The sequence below is a fragment of the Phycodurus eques genome, chromosome 13 (genome assembly GCF_024500275.1).
Source record: "Phycodurus eques isolate BA_2022a chromosome 13, UOR_Pequ_1.1, whole genome shotgun sequence".
Taxonomy (NCBI): domain Eukaryota; kingdom Metazoa; phylum Chordata; class Actinopteri; order Syngnathiformes; family Syngnathidae; genus Phycodurus; species Phycodurus eques.
The window spans coordinates 4299354-4320309 of record NC_084537.1 but is presented as its reverse complement, the minus strand read 5'-3'; the positions used below and the strand labels follow the sequence as shown (position 1 = coordinate 4320309).

The window sequence follows — 20956 nt, the reverse complement described above, 5'->3', positions numbered from 1 at the left end:
CACACACACACACACACACACACACACACACACACACACACACAGTGACTGTTTCACAAATATGAAATGAAATCAACCACTAAGGTAATGTAAAGCTACACACACAAGCACACACACGCGCGCGCGCACACACACACACACAGACACATGCACGCACACACAGAGGAGTCCCACAAGGTGCTACTTAGATGTTCACATGCTTCCAAATGGGAATACAGTGGTACCTCAACTTGTGAATTGGTTCCACCAAAATGGGACTCTAAAATATTTTACTTTATAAAAACATACATCAATGACATTATTCAATAGAATGTAAAGAATTAAATGTTTGTCCGTCATGTTTTAATGCCTCAATTGAATTTACTGTGCAATATTCCTTGCACATGATACATTTTGGAAATGGCCAGTTGTGTTGCATTGTACCGATTACAATGTTATGTCAACTTGGGTGACAATATAGCGCCCGTGCACACTGGTTTTCTGTGGTTTTGTCCGGTGTTAATTGATCAAATTGGGTTGAATCTGGGCGGCACGGTGAAGGAGTGGTTAGAGCGTCTGCCTCACAATTCTGAGGTCCGAGTTCAAATCCGGCCTTGCCTATGTGTGTGCGTGTCTGTGTCCATGTGGAAAAGCGACGGGCGAAACTGACTTTTTACATACAAATTAATGTAAAGCGCTTAGAGTTGCATTTTATTTTGTATGAAAAGCGCTTACAAATAAAGTTGGATTGATTGATAGTTTCAGTGGTGTGCAAATGGGGGGGTTGAGGGCATGTGGAGGGGGGTGGTGGCCTCCAAACGGGTTTTCGTGGGCATCCAACTCAAATTTGTTGCTTGTTGCTTTTTTGTTTGTTTGTTTTGCTTTAGAGTACAAGTACAGTTCTTAGTTGTTAGTAATAGAACTACCTGCGATAAAGTGGCTAGCTAACTTGTCAATATTCTATACAAATTTTTTTGTAGTTTATCGACAGTCTTGTATTTTATCTACCTTCTAATAAGCCTCTAGTGGACAAGCGTTGAGAATTAGCACTAAAACACTTGGCTCAATGCATCGTTTGCCTTGTTTTGTGATGTCCGTATCAAATAAACTAGCGAGTGAGAGTTGTCGTAATTGTCATTAAATATTGTGACAAAGTGATACTTTGTCAATACAGAGTGGGTGTAAATTTTATTTTATTTATTAAAACACATGGGAACTGGTTTAAGAGATGAAAAATGCATAATAGATAAAAAGAGCAGAAATATTGTACTTCCGGTACTGAGCATAGTGAGACTTATTTTGAAAAGCTCTCGCCGGAAGTACAGTTGTAGTAAGCGTAACGTAACTTGACGCGGACCGAGTACATAGAAGGGAGGACGGGAGGAGTTCGGCTCCTCGGCGGCGGAGTTTTGATGCTAGCGAACCGGGAAGCAGGAAGCTCGGCCGGCGGCGCGGAGGAGGCGCCGCCCGGCTTGTCCGCCCGGGAGGAGGCACCCCTCGGACGGCCTACTGGGGGTCTCCTGTCCCGCCTGGTGGACTGGAAGCTGCGAGCGAGCAGGACCTTTGCCTTGTTCGCTGCAGCCAACGCGGCGATCTGGTAAGTCAGCAGCATGACGCAGACATTCAACAACAACACTTGTTACCCGATCTTTATGCCCATTTTATTAAATGTTCATGTATTTTTTTTTTTTAATTTACTTTTAAAAAAGGAAGATGCTTGATTTATGTTGATGTTTTTGTGCTTTGTCATTCTATTAATACTATTATACCTTTCCCTTATGTGGCCTTTACAAAGAAAATGGAGATATGTATGGAATATTGAAAATGTGTAAATGTTGTAGCTGGCTCAGATTTTGGAGTCAGGGCAGGCACCTGCTCCCCCATGCATACCTGAGTGCTTCTCACATTTGGATATGAATAATAAACTAAAATTATTAATAATTACCAGTTACATCCATCCATCCATTTTTGATAGCGCTTGTCCTCATTAGGGTGAGCTGGAGTGACAAGAGGCGGGGTACACCCAGGACCGGTCGCTCACCAATTGTACGAAACAAAGAAAACCAGTGTACTATTTCGAAATTAATGTCAGGCCACATATAGAGAACAACAGACTGGTCGCCAGTCAGTGATAAGCGGAGCTGGTTATCCTCACTAGGGTAACCCATTATGCATGTGTTTGTAATGTGGGAGGAAACTGGAGTACCCAGAGAAAACCCACACAGGAACGGGGAGAACATGCAAACTCCACACAGGCGAGGCCGGGATTTGAACCCGGGTCCTCAGAACTGTGAGGCGGATGTGCTAGCCAGTCAGCCACACAATATCTTTGCATTCTATTTTACTATGCTATTATCCTGTTTTAAAAAGTACAAAATATGATAAATGTTTTTGGGGGGGTGGCTGGAACAGATTAATGGCATTTCCTTTCATTTCAATGGGGGGGAAAAGATTTGAGATACAAGTGTTTTGAGTTACAAGCGTGGTAACAAAACAAATAAAACTTTGATCTCAAGGCACCCAGTGTACTAATGTATAAGTGCGCCATGCAGGTTGTTGGCCTGCAGTTGGTTGCAAGTGTACTGCTTGCTCGCACTCCTGCTGGCTCTGATGGTCGTCATGGCAACCGTCAGGGATGCATTTGGCTCCGGAAGCAAAGGTAACAACCGCATGCATTCACTTTGCCAGACTTCAAATTAAATCAAGTCACTTAGTTCATTAGTGGTTTGGTCCAGTTTAAAAAGTCCGATTTTTTAATATTTTTTTTTCCCTTTCTGAATTCCTGCTTTGTCTTGTTTGCAGGAGATCGCGTGTGGTGCAAAATGTTGGCAAGGTAAGAAAATCCTCCACGGTTCCCACATACGTACAAAAAGTTTTAAAGGAAGATATTTTACATTTTTATTCACAATTGCAAACAATTCCAAGGTGTATTAACAAAAGCTCTTTGATATTATTTTTGTCGAAATCCAAGAGGATGAACAATTACAGGACACTGAACATCCACTGCTCAAAAGCACTCGGTTTTGGGGGGCGGTTCTGTCTCATGCAAATGCCGAGTATAGTCGTGACTTGAGATATGAGTTTTATTAAATTAATTGAAATAAATGGAAATGCCATAAATCCGTTCGAGGCTCCCTCCAAAAATATCCAACAAAAATGTTTGTAATGTGTTTTTTTAACAAGGAAATAACACTCTATAATATCGTACTTTACACAAGAAAAAGTGTCATGGCATCATTAAAACCCCCAAAAGAGACAAAAAAACTGTCTTGTAAATTTGACACATCACAGCAAAGTCTTGTCAACAAGCCAGACAACGAATGAATGGATAAAATCTCAAAGTACGTGAAATCAAGCCTCAAAATGGTCAAGGATTGACCATTTTCAGCTTCTAGACACTGTGGGCGTGTCACCGAAAATCCCGTCTCTTCCTGTCAATCAAAGACGTGCGCTGACGTCCGGCGCCACCGCCTCGCAAACGCAATGTGCCACACGCAAGATAAGTCAGCCAAATAACGCAAAGCACATCACACTCGAGGGAAGGTGTATTTTTTTCTCAAGTTTCGTGGCCAACTGGCCGCCGTTCTCGTCGGAGTGGGTTTATGAACAAGGAAATTGCAATTCCACCGAATGGTCACTGCATGGAATAAGGGCGCTTGCTGCATTGTTGTGTGATCCTCATGACCTGACGAGGATACTTTTTAGCCCCACCACAATATAATTAGGAACATTGCGAAGGTGAAAAAGAGTTTTAAGTCATATGTCAACAATTCAGTATTATGTTGTTCTCAGACTTTGCCTAGGTTCTCAGCCCTTATCTTCAAATATATTGAATGCATTTCGAAGCAAAACATGGATTTACATTTTGGGGTCCTCAAATAGAATGTAAAGAAATAAAATAGTTTTTGCCACCTTTTTTTTTTTTTTTTGCTTCAATTTAAAGGATATATGCCTGTGAGCGGTGTCTTATTGTCTGTCTACACGTGTTGCTTCGCCGTTTGTGTTCAAATATCCGTTGCTTTAAGAGCTATAACGCCGTCACATAGATAGGCTATTTGTTGGCATGTCTTTGGCATTTCCCATTATGTGTTTGTGTTTAAGCTATCCATCGATCTTTGGCGGCTGCCGTATTACATACAATACAAAAGATGTCTGTCTATATATTTGTCGACATGATGTCTGTCCGTCCACCCGTCCTCCACGTGGCTGTCGCTGGTGTTGCTGTTATGTCGTCGCTGTTTGTCACCTGTGTCTGTCCGTCTGGCATCATGTGACTGCTTGGTGCGCTCATGCAAAGGATTGTGGGAGATTAGCGCTGCTGACAGCTGACACGTTTGTCCACACACACGCACACAAATGTCACCTCCTTAATTGCGTGCGTGCGCATGTGCATTACTGTGTGTACTATTGTTGGAATATTACAACAATGATGTCATTGAAAAGGAAGCCATTAGTAAATAATATTATATTAGTATAACATTCACAAGTCACACATTTTTATTTATGAACGCGGGTAGCATAGCTGTCAATCAAGGCCTCTTCTATCACTTAAAATAATTTGTGCGTGTATGTGTGCGTACAAGTGCATCTTAATGTGTTTGTTTATATAGTATGTGTCTAAGAGTGTGTGGGTCTGTGAATATATGTGTGTATAAGTGTTTTTCTGTGTGTGTGCGTGCGTGTGTTTTTTGGATGTGTGTGTCTCGATGTACGTGTGTGAGTGTTTGTGTGTGCATGAGTGAACATATGTGTGTGTGAACGTGTACATACGCGTATGTCTGAATGTGTATCACCCGAGCACAAGTGTACAAACATCATGTGCGCCTCTTGTAGCTGTCAATCAAGGCTTATCACTGAGGCAACACACGAACCGTGTGTGTGTATACTTGGATGTAGTAACAGAGGGTAAAAACATGTGACTCCAGAGCGTGTGATGTGGTGGTCTTCGAGGAATGATGTGCTGGGTGTTCCCACAACAAAACCTAAAGTGTCCCAACACTTGTAAAAACTGAACGGCGAGTGCGCGTGTCCACGCGTGTGTGTGTGCGCGCGTGTTTTTGTGTGCGTGTACATGACTCAGCTGTTTCCTTACATCCGCAATGTCTTTGGCCTTGCCAGATGGTCGAACCAACAAGGTGGCTTTCCTGGCAGGGTATGTGTTCTTCAGCGAGCTCTCTAATTGGACGAGAGGGAGCTGGTGTTTATTTGTTATAAACAAGCAAACAAATGATTTCGTCATGTCAAAATGTTATTTACTATATTCAAATTTTTTTTTTTTTTTTTTTTTTTTTTTTTCATGGCCGGCACGGTCGGCGACTGGTTAGGACATCTGCCTCACAGTTCTGGGGACTGAGGTTCAAATCCCGGCCCCGCCTGTGTGGGGTTTGCATGTTCTCCCCGTGCCTGGGTGGGTTTTCTCCGGGTACTCCGGTTTCCTCAACAGAGCAAGGCCGGATTTGAACCCGGGTCCTCAGAACTGAGAGGCAGATAGGCTAACCAGTTGTTCACCGTGCCACCTACTTGATTTTTTAATATTTGAAAACCCAGAAGCATAATAATAATGTGTGCGTGAACATTTGTTTATGAGAATGTGTATGTCCGCGTGTGTGTGAACGTTGTTTGGGAGAATGTGTGTACGTGTGTTTTAGTGTTTGTGTGTTTTGCGAGGGGTGGTGGTGTTTTACGTGGGTGTGCCGTCCTGCTGTCGGCCTTCGTCACCAAGTAGTGTGACTGTTGTTATTTTTAGCGTGCAGGCCTTCAAATAGGCGAGCAGGACTTCATTTAGCGTAAACACGCGTTTCCACAGCGTTGCAGTGACCGCTGGAATCCGTACGCATGCACTCGAACGCTTGGACACACTGATTAAAAAAAACAAAAACAAAAAAAATTTTTTTTTTTTTTGCTGCTTTGTTTTGGATCTATTGCCAGGTTGTCATCTCAAGACCGTGGAGCAAGACTGAGGTACGAGACCAGAACTAGGAGACATTAAAAAATATCGTCATGATATTGTATCAATGTTTTAGATGCCGTATCGTGAGTTACAACCAATGTTTTATTTCCCAATGTATCGTACAATGTCTGTATCGCAATAGGATTTGTATTGTTGGCAAAATTGATTGGGATAATATCATATTGTGTGTTAGATTGTTATGTATTGTAGATTGTTTGCCCATCACATCATTTATGTATTTATTCATCACTGAATCGTGTCATTGGTATCATCGGCAAAATATGGCCGAATGGTGAGTTTATGTCAATGTTTGTCTTCCGGTATATCTGATATTGCACCATCATTGTATTTCGATACAATCAATATCGTTACCAAAATATCGTCATAATATTATATCAGGAGTTACACAGTTGGTTTTCTTGCATACATATCAATTATTGCACAATTGCTGTATCGTAATATTATCTGTTTGGCTGGCAAAATATCATGATACTGTCATACCGTGATGTACATAGAGAGTTTTCCTCCAATGATTGATTTTCATGCAGTCATAATATATATATATATATATATATATATATATATATATATATATATATATATATATATATATATAGTCGTAATATCATACATCTCATGAGTTCCATAGATATTACAATGTATCGTAGATTGTTTTCTCCCTTTATATATTATTATTATTGCGCAATAACTGTAACATGATGTTATTGGTATCGTTGGCAAATTATGGTTGTATCGAATGATGAGTTTAGATGTTTTTCTTCCAGTATGTCTAACATTGCCCAATCACTATTTTGACGATTGGTATTGTTACAAAATATCGTCATAATATTTTATCATGCTATCTTGCATCATATTGATTATTTCACAATTGCTGTATCGTAATATTATTTGTATCGTTAGCAAATTTCGTTATACCATTGTATTGTCACTAGGCTTTACACGATCAGGAGTTTTGGGGCCGAGCCGCGAGTTTAAAAAAACGATAACCGATCAGCGATCTGATCACAAGATGGAGGAATGTGTCTATTTAAATGACCTGTTCATTTACTGTATATACTTGTGTACTTAATTGCTCAAAAAATTATATTTACAATCAGTAATGTATCTTTGTTCCTCTATTTATGCCAATGAGGCATAGTGACAGACAGAACAAATGAATGGTCTTCTGTTAGATGGCAGGAAGTTAATACAGTAATTAATGTATCCACTTTTTGTGACATTTTTGTGTGTTGGTGTGCCGTGAGATTGTTGTTCCTTGGCTCCATAAAGTTTGGAAATCACTGCTCTAGTCAGATCATGTATTCTAATCAGTCAGGTCAAACCAACATTACAACAGGACAGAAATAATGGGTGCTAACTTACTGTAATTAAATTACTTTATTTTTAATTAAATGACTTCACCCACACTGAAACTTTAGAGCATGATTCGAAAGAACCCCGGGATGTTTACCTCCAACCGTTCGTGCTACCGCTAGCTTGCTAGGCTGCATAACATTTTATTGCCTGCTTGTGAGCCGTATCGTATTAAAAGTATGTGAACATACCTCAAGTGAACCTTAAACGAACGTCCTCTCCTTTCCTGACCACCAACACACGTTTTTCCTCATTTTGTCTTTATAATACCGTTCTCCACATTTGTTGTCATCGCCACGGTAACGAGTGTCTCTGGTCGCATTTGAGTTGACAAGATAAAGCCCAATGATCGTAAAAAACATGGTGCGGTGGTACCGGAATACAGGATTTTATCGCAGTAGTCTGACAGTCTGACAGCAATCGTGTAAAGAGCAAATTTGTCTTGTAGTCTGATCCGGGCATTACGTGTTGCCTGTCTCCGACGTGTTGTCTGTCCCACACCGCCGACATTTTATTTATTTTTTTAAATAACTTCTTTGGGCGTCAGTTATTTACAGTACTACGTCAAAAGACACGCGACAAGGCTAAAAATAAACTAGCTTTTGGATTCAAATATACTGTGCACACGGCGACGCAGAGTTAATGTCTTTTGCGGAGCCGTTCAATGACGTCACTGTATCATGATATTATTGGTATCGTTATCAGAATATGGCCATAATAACATGAGTTACATTTAGTATCACAATGTTGTTATCAATATCATAATTTTGAGTTTACATAAATGGTTTTCTTCCAAAATATCGATTATTGCTCAATTACTATGATGTGCTACTGTTTTCTTGGCAAAATATCGTCATTGTATCGAATAGTGAGAGTTTAGCTGTTTTTCTTCAAGTATCTATCTAATGTCATGCTATCGCCGTATTTTGATATTATTGGTAATGTTACTGTCATGAACAGATGGAGACTGGAGCCAGGAGCAGGCGGAGGCTGAGAGGATGTGATGAACAGTTTATTGAAAAAGGGGAATGTAGATGGTCCTTGAGGTGCTCTGGTGGGTTGTGGAGGCAGGGAATGCGTGGCAGGTGGTGACGAGGGAAGGCGGCTGGCTTGGCGGCGTGGCGGTAGGAATTCACTTTGCGAGGAACACGGAGGGAACACTGAGGACAAGGAGAGACACTGAGGTCAGAAAGGAGACGAGGAATTGTGTAGCTTACGTGGAGACTGGGGAGACGTTGTACCGCTGGAGAAGCTGTAATACTCTGGCAAGGATTTCCGGGATCAGGCAGTCTTAAATGCAGGTGGTAACGAGGGCTGATTGGTGTCAGGTGCATGGCCGAGGAAGGTGCTGGAAAGAGAGGGGAGGGGAGACAGAGAAGGCGAGATGGTGCAAAGCGCCACCCAGGCTCCCACCATAGTACTGCAGGATGGCTGATGACAGTACCTCCCTCTCAACGGATGCCTCCCGGCGTCCTGCCAGGCTTCCCCGGGTGAGCTGCATTAAAGTCCGATAGCAGGGAGTCATCAAGGATAAGCTTCCGGGAAATCCAGGAACGCTCCATACCCCTCCCAGTCCACCAGGTACTGGTAACCTCTTCCCCTGGGCCTTACGTCGAGGATGCGTGATACCGTGAAGGCTGGATGGTTGTCAATAACACAGGGGGGTGTAGGGGGTATGGCCGGAGGGCTCAGGGCGCAGGTGGAGACAGGCTTAAGCAATGACACGTGGAAGGTCGGATGAATTTTAAGAGACTGCGGAAATTGGAGTTGAACAGACGTGGGATTAACTATTTTAGTATTGGGAAAAGGACCGATAAAGCGTGGAGTGAGTTTGCGGGTTTCTGTTTGGAGTGGGAGGTCACGGGAGGAAAGCCAAACGGACTGACCCACCTTGTACTCGGGTGCTGGGGAACGACGAAGGTCCGTGAGCCGTTTATTCCTCTCCGCCGATCGGACTAAGGCCGCTCTGACGTCCTTCCACACGGACTTGACCCTTTTCAGGTGATCCCTCACCGTAGGAACCAACATTGCATGCTCCTGTTCCTTAAACAACGGAGGTTGGAAACCGTAGCAGGCCATGAACGGAGACAATGCAGAGCTGATGAGGCAGTTGTGGGTGTACTCAATCCATGGAAGGAATGAGCTCCAGGAGGTGGGGTTGCGTGCGGCAACGCAGCCAAGGGCTGACTCCAGGGATTGATTCGCCTGCTCCGCCTGGCCGTTGGTCTGCGGATGGTACCCTGAAGACAAGCTGGCTGTTGCGCCCACTGCTTTACAAAATTCTTTCCAGACCAGGGAGGAGAACTGGAGGCCTCGATCCGAGACAATGTCGATGGGGATACCGTGGAGTTAAAAAACATGATGAACAAGGAGGTCAGCAGTTTCAAAAGCAGAGGGTAGTTTGGAAAGGGGTATGTAATGGACATATTTAGAAAATCAATCGATAACAGTAAGAATGATAGTGTTACCTTCAGAAGGAGGCAGGCTGGTGAGGAAATCTAAAGGGATGTGGGACCATGGGCAGCTCAGGATGGGTAAGGGGCACAGCAGACCAGCTAGAGGCAGATGTGAAGCCTTCCCTTGGGTGCAGACGGAGCAGGCTTGGATGAATTCCTGCGTGTCTTTGACCAGGCAGGGCCACCAGAAATGTTGAACGAAATGGATAGTGCGGATGATGCCGGGATGACACGTGATCTTGGAGTTATGGGCCTACTGAAAGACCTCAAAGCGTGCAGAATTGGGTACAAAAAGACGGTTTGGAGGTCCGGTCTTGGGGTCAGGGTGTCCTTTGAGTGCGTTTGACTATTTGTGCAATTTTCCAAGAGGTCGCACCGACGAACCAGGAGGAAGGGAGGATAGTCTCAAGTTCTTTAGACTTAGGAAGAGGGCCCAGCGAGCTTGTTGGGGGTTTAGGGGTTTGGCGGAACGGAGGTAGGAAAGGTTCTTGTGATCAGTCCAGATGATAAACGATGATATACTTCAGTCCCCTCCAGCCAGTTCCTCCACTCTTCCAATTCCTATACAATGGCTAACAGCTCTCGGTTGCCAACGTTGTAATTCCTCTCGACGAGGGACAGGCGATGGGGAAAAAAAGGCACAGGGATGAGGTTTCTGGGACGTGGGGTCCCGCTGCGAGTGGACGGCCCCCGTCGCAGTGTCCGAGGCGTCCACTTCCAAAACGAATTGGAGGGAGGGGTCGAGGTGACGTAGGATGGGAGCACTGGTGAACAGGGTTTTGAGTTGGCTGAAAGCTTGGGATGCTGCCGGGGTCCACTGAAAGGGGAAACTGGTGGATGTGAGGCTGGTGAGGGGAAGTGCGACCTTGCTGTTGTTGCGGATGATGGCCAGGTCTTTATTGAACACTGGATAGAGATCACGATATTCTTTGGGGACATGGGAGAGGTCATCCGGCGTGGCAGATGGTGGTGGTTTACAAGAAGGCGGTATAGCAGAGAGCAGTGAGGACTCCATCCGCTGATAGATAAGTGCATCCAGTCTATGGCGGGGTTATGTTTTCTGAGTCAGGGAATTCCGAGGACTAATAGGGTATCAGGGGAAGGGGAAGGGGAAGGGATAACAAAAAGAGAGATGTTCTCGCTGTGATTTCCAGAAATCAGCAAGGTGAATGGCACTGTTTGATGATATGACTCAGCCATCCAGGGTTGTGATTTTCTTGGGAGACGTGAGTGGTTGGAGAGAGATGTGCTAATCCTTCATGAATAAAGTTATCGTCTGCACCGGAATCAATAAGAGCCATTATGGGTGTGTTGCAAGCGGAACCTAGAATACAAGCAGGGACGGTCATACGGGAGGGACAGCTAGAGTAAATGGTGGTTTGGCTCACCACGGTGCTCTCGGAACGTGGCGAGCCTGGTCTTTTGGGTTGCAGAGGGCAAGTTGCAATGAAATGAGCTGATTGACCGCAATAAATGCACAGCCGCTGGATGACACGACGCTGACGTTCCTGGGGATCTATTCGGGTCTTACCAGTGTGTATGGGTGCATCAGGTGCAGTGGGGGGTAACGAAGGGGCAGTCAGAGGTGCAGAAGGCGGGTGAGATGCTGATGGCGCGGTGCTCACGGTGGGAGTGATCTTACGTGCTCGGACCCCCCTCTCTCGTGCTCTCTTTCGCAGTCTGTTATCAAGGCGGATGCGGAGTGTGATGAGCTCCTCGAGAGAGAGTAGGGCTCGTCCCGGGCACTGAGCTCATCTTTGAGTTGCTCGGAAAGACCATTAAGAAAAATTATCCTCAGCCCAGTGTCATCCCACCCGCATTCACCTTCAAGTATCCTGAATTCAATGGAGTATTCAGCTACGGAACTAGCGCCCTGAGTGAGCGTAAGGAGGCAACGGGTTTCAACCCTGAATGGATGTGATCAAATACTTTTTTAAGTTCAGCGGAAAATGAATTGAGTGACTGGAGTACCGGGGAAATTGGTTGAACATTAGTCATTCAGAGATCGACAGACGGATCGGTGCAGCGTCTGCAGTGATGCGGACTTTGTATCGGTCCGTTGTTGTAAAGAAGGAGCTTAAGCCGAAAGGCGAAGCTCTCAATTTACCGGTCGATCTTCGTTCCTACACTCACCTATGGTCATGAGCTGTGGGTCGTGACCGAAAGAACGAGATCCCGGATACAAGCGGCCGAAATGAGTTTCCTCCGCAGGGTGTCCAGGCTCTCCCTTAGAGATAGGGCGAGAAGCTCGGTCATCCGGGAGGATCTCAGAGTAGAGCCGCTGCTCCTCCGCATTGAGAGGAGCCAGATGAGGTGGCTGGTGCATCTGATTCGGATGCCTCCCGGACGCCTCCCTGGTGAGGTGTTCCGGGCACGTCCCACCGGGAGGAGACCCCGGGGACGACCCAGGACACGCTGGAGAGAGTACGTCCTTCGGCTGGCCCGGGAACGCCTCGGGATCCCTCCGGAAGAGCTGGATGGAGTGGCTGGAGAGAGGGAAGTCTGGGCGTCCCTGCTAAAGCTACTGCCCCCGCGACCTGACCCGGATAAGCGGTAGAAAATGGATGGATGGATTAGTCATTCTTCGCAGAGGAGAAAGAATATATTATGCCTATGAGTATTGTTATATTTGCTATCTACATGCTTTGCTGCACCGTTTGTGGTCAAATATCCGCTGCTTAAAGGGTTACAACACTGCCACATCGATGCTATTTGTTAGCCTGACTATGTCGTTTTGCATTTTTTGTTAGCATTAAGCTAAGCGGACTTCAAGCTATGAGCTTGTATTTAATAACACAAGGTGACATTCTTTTATTTTTCTGTTTAGTTTTAGAGTAAACTTCAACTGTGTGGATCAATAAACAGCTTAAAGCCTTTTTTCAGGAACAATTGTTGACTGGCAAATGATTGGCAAACTGCTGCTGTCTTTGGGTGTCTTTCAGCTGGGAGATAATGGACCCGGACTCACCCCAGGACTCAGGCTCAGAACTCCACCTGAGCAGCTCTCTGCACCTGTTCCTGCAGGAGACGTCGGCCTTCAAGCAGCAGAACCCCGGCAAGGTGAGGCTGTCCACGCTACATCCACTACATCATTGTCATCTTCCTCATCATCCTCGTGATGAGCTTCTTCTGTGTTCTTCTTTGTTCTTCTTCAGTTCTGCTTGCTGGTGTGTAGCTTCTGCACTTTCTTTGCTGTCGTGGGACGGTACATTCCAGGGATTATCATCTCCTACTTTCTTGGTGAGTGCTATTCTCAAATCTGTCCACCTCATCGATACACATCATCATTACATTAGACTGATGCTTCGAAACACAAAACACTCGTATCGCAAACCATCTTTCCCCATTAAAATGAATGAGCGTGTCGTTAACATGTTCCTTCATGCCCCCAAATAAATGTTTTTTTATGAGGAAAATACCACTCTATAATATTGTACATAAAAACAGACAGTAATGACATAATTGAATACAATGTATTGATTTAATACTAGGCGACACGGCGGTCGACTGGTTAGCACATCTGCCTCACAGTTCTGAGGACTGTGGTTAAAATCCCGGCCCCGCCTGTGTGGAGTTTGCATGTTCTCCCCGTGCCTGTGTGGATTTTCTGTGTGTGTGTACAGTGGGTATGGAAAGTATTCAGACCCCCTTAAAATTTTCACTTTTTTATATTGCAGTTATTTGCTAAAATCATTTAAGTTCATTTTTTTCCACATTAATGTACACACAGCACCCCAATATTGACAGAAGAAAAACTGAACTGTTGACATTTTTGCAGATTTATTAAAAAAAGAAAAACTGAAATATCACACAGCCATAAGTATTCAGACCCTTTGCTCAGTATTTAGTAGAAGCCCCCTTTTGAGCTAATACAGCCATGAGTCTTTGGGGGAATGATGCAACAGGTTTTGCACACCTGGATTTGGGGGTCATCTGCCATTCCTCCTTGCAGATCCTCTCCACTTCTGTCAGGTTGGATGGTGAACGTTGGTAGACAGCCATTTTAAGGTCTCTCCAGAGATGGTCAATTGGGTTTCAGTCAGGGCTCTTGCTGGGCCATTCAAGAACAGTCGAAGAGGTGTTCTGAAGCCACTCCTTCGGTATTTTAGCAGTGGGCTTAAGGTCATTATCTTGTTTGAAGGTGAACCTTTGGCCCAATCTGAGGTTCTGAGCACTCTTTTTCGTCCAGGATATCCCTGTACTTGGCCGCATTCATCTTTCCTTCGAATGCAACCAGTCGTCCTGTCCCTGCAGCTGAAAAACACCCCCACAGCATGAAGCTGCCACCACCATGCTTCACTGTTGGGACTGTATTGGACAGGTGATGAGCAGTGCCTGGTTTTCTCTACACATGCCACTTAGAATTAAGGCCAACAATTTCTATCTTGGTCTCATCAGACCAAAGAATCTTATTTCTCACCATCTTGGAATCCTTCAAGTGTTTTTTTTTTTTAGCAAACTCCATGCGGGCTTTCATGTGTCTTGCACTGAGGAGAGGCTTCCGTCGGGCCACTCAGCCATAAAGCCTCGACTGCTGGAGGGCTACAGTGATGGTTGACTTTCTAGGATGAACTCACTTGTAACTTGTGGCCAAAGACATGGTGCCTGTTTAAAGTTAACCCCGCATATTCACGTTTGGCATTTGTGAATTTGTATAATCACGGATTTTCTAGGGAAATCTGCCTTATATTATTTGCAGAAAATCCCATCGAGTCTCTATTTTTGTGCTCAGGTCAATGGTTAGCACTATCTGATGGAATCTTGGTGTTGACGTTGGTGTTGATGTTGTTTAACTCATTGATGGTATTTAATCGTCTGTCTGAGATGCCCTGTTTGGTTGGCGGTCCTTGAATGCACCTTGTGCACAGTCAAAGTAAAGGTAAGAGTATGTTTCGAACATTTGGATCGATGATTGCTCTAACCTATGACAATTCCAATCCATGACAGTCCTGATCGATGACCAATCTATCCAATGACCATTCTGCTCTACAATCATTCCGATCTATGTTCATTCTATTTCCAGTGTTGTCGGTCTTCCTATGGCCTGTGCTTTCGTCTCCGGAGGCATCCTTGTGGCTGAAGCCGGTTTTGCAGAAACTGGACTTTGGCGTGGCGGCGTTGCTGCGGAAGATAAAAGAGGATCACGGTGATGACATCACACTCAAAACAAATTGCATGCATGCTCGTTAGTTCGTTTGTTAGCTTGTGGTCTGTTAAATGGTGGACTGGACTTAAGTGGTCTTGTGTGGTCCTGCAGAAAAAAGAATCCTGAAGGCTCAGGTTGAGAAGGAGTCCCTGGAGTCGGATCTCTCCTCCATGTTTCCCAAGGTGAACTTGCGGTCATGTCTCGATAAACTAAGGAGTGCAAACGCATTATCTATGTTAGCAAAATCAGCATAAAATAATTAAATAGAATGTAAATAATTAAACAGTCTCATGATTTAATGCTTCAATTGTATTCATTGTGCTGCTCCTTCTGGTGAGTCACCAATACTCTTGTTGTCTCAGTAGGGTGCAATAATATAGTCGTTATTTCGCAGATGATAAAGAATATATGCCTGTTAGTATTGTGATATTGTATGTCGAAATGTGTTGCTCCACCTTTTGTGTTCAAATATCCGTAGTTTAAAAGGGTTATGTTAGCACCGCGACTGTCGATGCTAATTGTTAAAAGGTCCAAGGCGTTTTCCATTCTGTGTTAGCTTTAAGCTAGCAGGTGCATTCCTAATAGCTCACCGGTGATGTGTCATTGTGAGTTCCTCAGAATGTTGAAGAAGTGATCGTTTGAAAACGTAAACACTTTCTAGACAGAGGTTTTCTAGAAATAAAATGTTGCACGTTGATATTTATCTGTTTTTTACCTTGTTCATCATTGTTGGTAATTATTGTGAGAAATCATGAGCATGATCATTGTCTTCCAATGATGAATATCATTAATTATTAATAATCGGTCATTTGAGCAAATTTGTTATTTGCGATATGTGTGAATGCATGAAAAGATACGACGTAGACATTTGGTTTCATGCTTGTCAGTTGGACTCGGCGGCGTGCAAGGAGTTGTCGGTGTCGGACACGTCGGTGTCGGAGGTGACGTGGACAGACAACTTGAATCTGTCGGAGGAGAACACGCCGCAGACGGAGAACTCTGAAGGTGAGTGACTTTTTAGATCTCCAGTACATCAGTGGTTGTCAAACGTTTTACACCAAGTGCTACATCGGAAAAGACTTGGCTCTCCAAGTACAACCATCACGGCTGACATATAACTACAGTAGCGTAGTAGGCCTGCTCAAAAAACAAAACAGATGCAAACAAATGAAAACGCTTTTACAGTGGTGTGAAAAGGTGTTGGCCCCCTTCCTAATTTCTTTCTTTTTTTTTTTTGCTCGTTTGTCACCCTTAAATGTTTCCCATCATCAAACAAATTTAAATATTAGTCAAAGACAACACAAGTAAAAACAAAATACAGTTTTTCAATGAAGGTTTTTATTATTAAGGGAGAAAAAAAATCCAAACCTACATGGCCGTGTGTGAGAAAGTGATTGGCCCCTAAACCTAATAACTGGTTGGGCCAACCTTAGCAGCAACAACTGCAGTCAAGCGTTTGCAATAACTTGCAATGACTCTCTTACAACGCTGTGGAGGAATTTTGGCCCACTCATCTTTGCAAAATTGTTGTAATTCAGCCACATTGGAGGGTTTTTAAGCATGAACTGCCTTTTTTGTCACGAGTTAATTTAGACTGGACCCAGAAGCAGGCGGAGGCTGAGAGGTTGTGATGAAAGGTTTATTGAAAAAGGAAATGGAGATGGTCCTCGACATGTGCTGGTGGGTCGTCGAGGCAGGGAACGCGTGGCAGGCTGTGGCGAGAACAGGCAGCTGGCTCGGCGGCGTGGTGGGAGAAGTCAACTCGGTGAGGGACACGGAGGGAGCACTGAGGACAAAGAGAAACACGGAGGTCAGAGAAATAGCGAAGAATGGCGCAGCTTACTTGTATGCTTAAGAGCCGTTGTACCACAGGAGAACGTTAATACTCTGGCAGTCGAGTCTTGGATCTGGAACGCTTTTATGGAGGTGGTGATGAAGGCTGGTTGATGACAGGTGGTGCTGATTACTAGGAAGAGAGAGAGGGCGAGAGGGGTGGAAAGTCTCCAACAAAAGAACTGCAGGGCACAACTCATGACATTTTTAAGGTCATGCCACAGCATCTCAATAGGATTCAGGCCAGGACTTTGACTGTGCCACTCCAAAGTCTTCATTTCTTTTCTTTAGCCATTCAGAGGTGGACTTGCTTTTGTGTTTTGGATCATAGTCCTGCTGCAGAACCCACGTTCGAGGGTTGAGGACACGAACAGATGGCCGGACATTCTCCTTCAGGATTTTTTTGGTAGACAGCAGAATTCATGGTTCCATTTATCACATAAAGTCTTCCAGGTCCTGAAGCAGCAAAACAGTCCCAGACCATCACACCTCCACCACCATATTTTACTGTTGGTATGATGTTCTTTTTCGGAAATGCCGTGTTAGTTTTACCCCAGATGTAATGGGACACACACCTTTCAAAAAGTTGAACTTTTGTCTCATCAGACCACATTATAAAAAAAAAAGGTTTGTTAACTATATAAGTGCAGTCCATTTACCGTTTAACCACTTTTCGGGGAAAAAGGGCTAAATTAATGCAACAAATATTCTAAAACTCCTGGTAGTGTAAATGCTCGATGAAAAAAAAAACTGTTAAAATATGTATGTAAAATATAGAGAATACTTAATGTTTTATGTTAAATAGTAATGAATTCAATTATTTCAAGCTTATTTATGATTAATTTAATAATAATTGATTAACCAATTATTGAATAAAATAATTTTAAAAAGTTAAGGTGCATCTAATTGTTTAGATGAATGAATTAAAAAGAACAGTGTTTAGTAGTTAACCAATTTTGGGTGAAAGGGGCTCAATTAATGCATGTGTTAATCAATGACATCATCAAAAATCATCATGATGACATCACACTTTTGAACTTTGACACCCCCCAGACCTGGACAGAGAGGAGGTGTTCTCTGGGGGTCTACATGACTTTCCTTCTGTGGACAACGGGGCCACCACTAATGGCGATGACGACGACGACGACTTCGGCTTTCCTCAGCCTATTGGGAGCCAGCGCGCCGCTCGGCTGCAGCCAGAGGCCCCGCACGGCGCCCTCGACCTGGTCCAGAACGCGGTCCGGGAAGCCGTCGCTGTCGCCATCCAGGAACGGATGGAGGCGGCCGTGGGGTTCAGACTCCCCAAGGCGGCCGACGAGTCGGACAGCGAGGCCGATGACTTTGAGCTGCTGGACCAGGCTGAGCTGGACCAGCTGGGGGCGGAACTGGACCTCCTGGGAGGAGCCGGAGTCAAGACCGCTGCGGAAGAACGCAATGACAAAGCCCCCGGGTTCTTTGCTAAACTTCTGAGACGCCACTGATGCACAGGACGGTGGGAGAGCCGTGACTTACGAGTTGAATTCATTCTGTGACCAAGCTCGTAACTCACTTAACTCGTACAAGGGTACGTTGACTTATGAGTGCCACAACTTATAGTTTTTCGTGTTACAAGCCGTTCTTTGGTCGTTTTTTTGTTGTTTTTTTGTTTTATGTTTCTTGCAAAAAATGTACTTGGTGAGCTTTGGCAGCTATGAGTGTTGTGATATTGTCTCTCTACGTGTTGCGCCTTCATTTGTGTTCAAATAGCTGTTGCTTAAAGAGTTATACCACTCCAACAATCGATGTTAATCATAAGCACGTCTATGGCGTTTTTTATTTTATTTTTTTATTATGCGTTAGCATGAAGCTAGCGGTGGCATTTCTAAAGCAAAGTTGTTTAATTGTTTGAAATACACAACTTGTAATTAATTGTTTAATGTTTATTTTACAGTGAACTTCAACTGGAAGTGGAAACAAAACAACTTGAAGCCTCGTTTTTGAAGAATTGTTCACTTATTTGCTAAACTGCTGCTTATTGTGAAGTCAGTTTTGTTTGTTGCCACCATACAGCACTCTTATTGTAATTTTGCGCTTGCAAGTCAAAGCAAAAAAATGTACTGATGCACAGCTCGTATCTTGAAAAACTCAGTAGTCACTCATATCTCAAGGCACCACCGTACAGATATCTGCTGTGCTTTGTGCTCGCATTTTGTGCAGGTGTTTTGCCAAATGTCTTTTTTCTAACCATGGATCCTCAGAAGGTGAGTCCTAAGATGCTTGGGCGTAGCTCCAATTTTTGCTTGTAACACAAAGCAAAAAAGTCAGCCAAGTGTACCTCGTGGAAAAACTCCTAAGTCGGGGCACTCGTAAGTCAAGGAAATGAAATTTGGTAGTCATGTATTTCATCAGGAGGCCCCCAAAAGAATGCAAATCTGCCATTTTAGTTTGAAGCAGCCATTTTAGGATTGTAAAACTAAACACAACCACAACAATTTTTTTTTTTTAAATTCAGCTCACAAACCCAGTTTGACTTTGTGATGTGAAATTTGGTGGATGTGTTTATCAGGAGTAGACTGAAAAAAAGTCTCAAGAAGCAATGCTGGAGAAGGCACAGGAAGGCTGCCATTTTGGTTCAAACCAGCCATTTTAAGGTCATGTCAGCCATTTCCAGGGGTCGCTAAATTGTTTGATGCCTCCTGGAATTTTTTTAAATTCAGCCCCCGAAGCCGGGAAATTTGATAGACGTGTTTATCAAGAGTAGACCCATGCCGAAAAAAGACACCAGAATTCTGCCATTTTGGTTTGAAGCAGCCATTTTAGGGTCATAAAACAAAACTATGTGAAGTCAACCACAACAAGTTTTTGAAAATTTAGCCCCTGAAGTCAGTTTATTTGACTTGGAAACATTAAATTTAGTGGGCATGTCTATCATGAGTAAACCCACAAAAAAGTATCATGAATCCATGCCGGAAAAGATAAAGACACATTTTGGTTTGAAGCGGGCATTTTATGGTCATGTTGGTCATTTCCAGGGGTCGCTAAATTGTTTGATGCCTCTTGAAATTATGGGAAAATTCAGCCCACAAAGTCAGTTTGACTTAGGAACATGATATTTTGTTTTCATCTCTATCATTAGTAGACCCACAAAAAAGTCTCAAACAACCATGCCTAAAAGGACACGTGAAGCTTGGCGTTTCCCTTTGATCAGATGATAATTCAGTCTGAAAGGGTGTTGTCTTCGTTGTTGCTATGGTTATAATTGTCTGAATGGATTTATTGGCCTTTCACTACAATATTAAGAAATGTAACTAATGTTTATAGTGGAATGTATATTGAATGAATGTGCAAACAAATGGAAAACCCAGTAAGAATTATGGATGTCAGTTGTAATGTGACGATGTCTAGTTGCAAATTGCTTCAATCTGATTTGTTTCTCGTTTTTTTAAGTTTTATCCCGCTGGGTGGATTTTTTTTTACTTTGTCCTTTCTAAACATTTTATAACATTTTCATTTAAGTTACAATTGTTGTCTCGTGCTTCACTGAAATCAACAAATGCTGTATCAATGCTTATCAAGTATTTACGCACCTTAATGAATAAAACAAAACTGCACCTTGTCCATGTTTTATACTAAAATCACAATTTGTGTAATTATCTTGTGTGTGTGTGTGTGTGTGATAATCATGTGGTTTTGTATGACGGGATGACAAATATTAAGTTCAACAGTGCCTAAAAATCTGCTGCTTTACGTCCAGTGACTGTTGACCCAAACTGATCAAGCTTTACTTGACAAAATGTTCTCGACATAGTCATCTATGTTATCATACAATTACGATAAATGTCCTCAGTTGCCTTCTGCTTGGCAGATATTTCTTGTTTGACATGCATCAATGTATCCATGTAACTTGAATCCATAATATTAATAAAATGTTACAGTGGAACGTGTACTATCGCGTTTGTGTTCCAGATGATTGGGGCAAAAAAAAAAAAAAAAGAAAAACTGAAAGGAAGATCAACCAAAAGTATTCTGGACTTTGGGAACAAAGAGGTTCTACCTGCACTGAGAGTGTGGGTGGTGGTATGAATAGTGAGCAGAGAGCGATGATAAGGGATGGGTTCTTGCCAATTACTGTTTTACAGATAAATGTGGACTGGTTAATTTGTCTGTGCCAGTGAAAGAATGTATGAAGTAATGTCGTCACACATTTGCCTGACTTCGATATATGTAGCTGTCATGCAG

The 20956-nt window shown here is 43.4% G+C and overlaps 1 protein-coding gene across 3 annotated transcripts; it reads left to right on the top strand.

The window, feature by feature from the left end:
- The first annotated feature begins 1339 nt into the window (after nt 1-1339).
- retreg1 (reticulophagy regulator 1) lies at nt 1340-20678 on the top strand. 3 transcript variants are annotated; one of them, XR_009769741.1, is made up of 10 exons: nt 1340-1576; nt 2532-2638; nt 2782-2812; nt 12702-12819; nt 12915-12999; nt 14783-14905; nt 15017-15087; nt 15793-15910; nt 17792-18302; nt 18669-20677. XR_009769741.1 is itself a non-coding variant. In XM_061695273.1 (9 exons), the coding sequence occupies exons 1-9, from the start codon at nt 1392-1394 to the stop codon at nt 18217-18219; spliced, it is 1266 nt and encodes a 421-aa protein (XP_061551257.1). In that variant the 5' UTR covers nt 1340-1391; the 3' UTR covers nt 18220-20678. The 3 variants fall into 3 exon arrangements, 2 of the variants coding, with proteins under 2 accessions (XP_061551257.1, XP_061551258.1); XM_061695273.1 differs by having other exon boundaries at nt 17792-20678; XM_061695274.1 differs by lacking the exons at nt 2532-2638; nt 2782-2812 and having other exon boundaries at nt 17792-20677.
- Nucleotides 20679-20956: the final 278 nt, after the last annotated feature.

Bases quoted from the DNA above. Each gene is read 5' to 3' on its own strand.
- retreg1 (XM_061695273.1), top strand. From the start codon at position 1,392: ATGCTAGCGAACCGGGAAGCAGGAAGCTCGGCCGGCGGCGCGGAGGAG. The intron at 15,088-15,792 runs GTGAACTTGCGG...CATGCTTGTCAG, and splicing joins TCTCCTCCATGTTTCCCAAG to TTGGACTCGGCGGCGTGCAA. The intron at 15,911-17,791 runs GTGAGTGACTTT...GACACCCCCCAG, and splicing joins GCAGACGGAGAACTCTGAAG to ACCTGGACAGAGAGGAGGTG.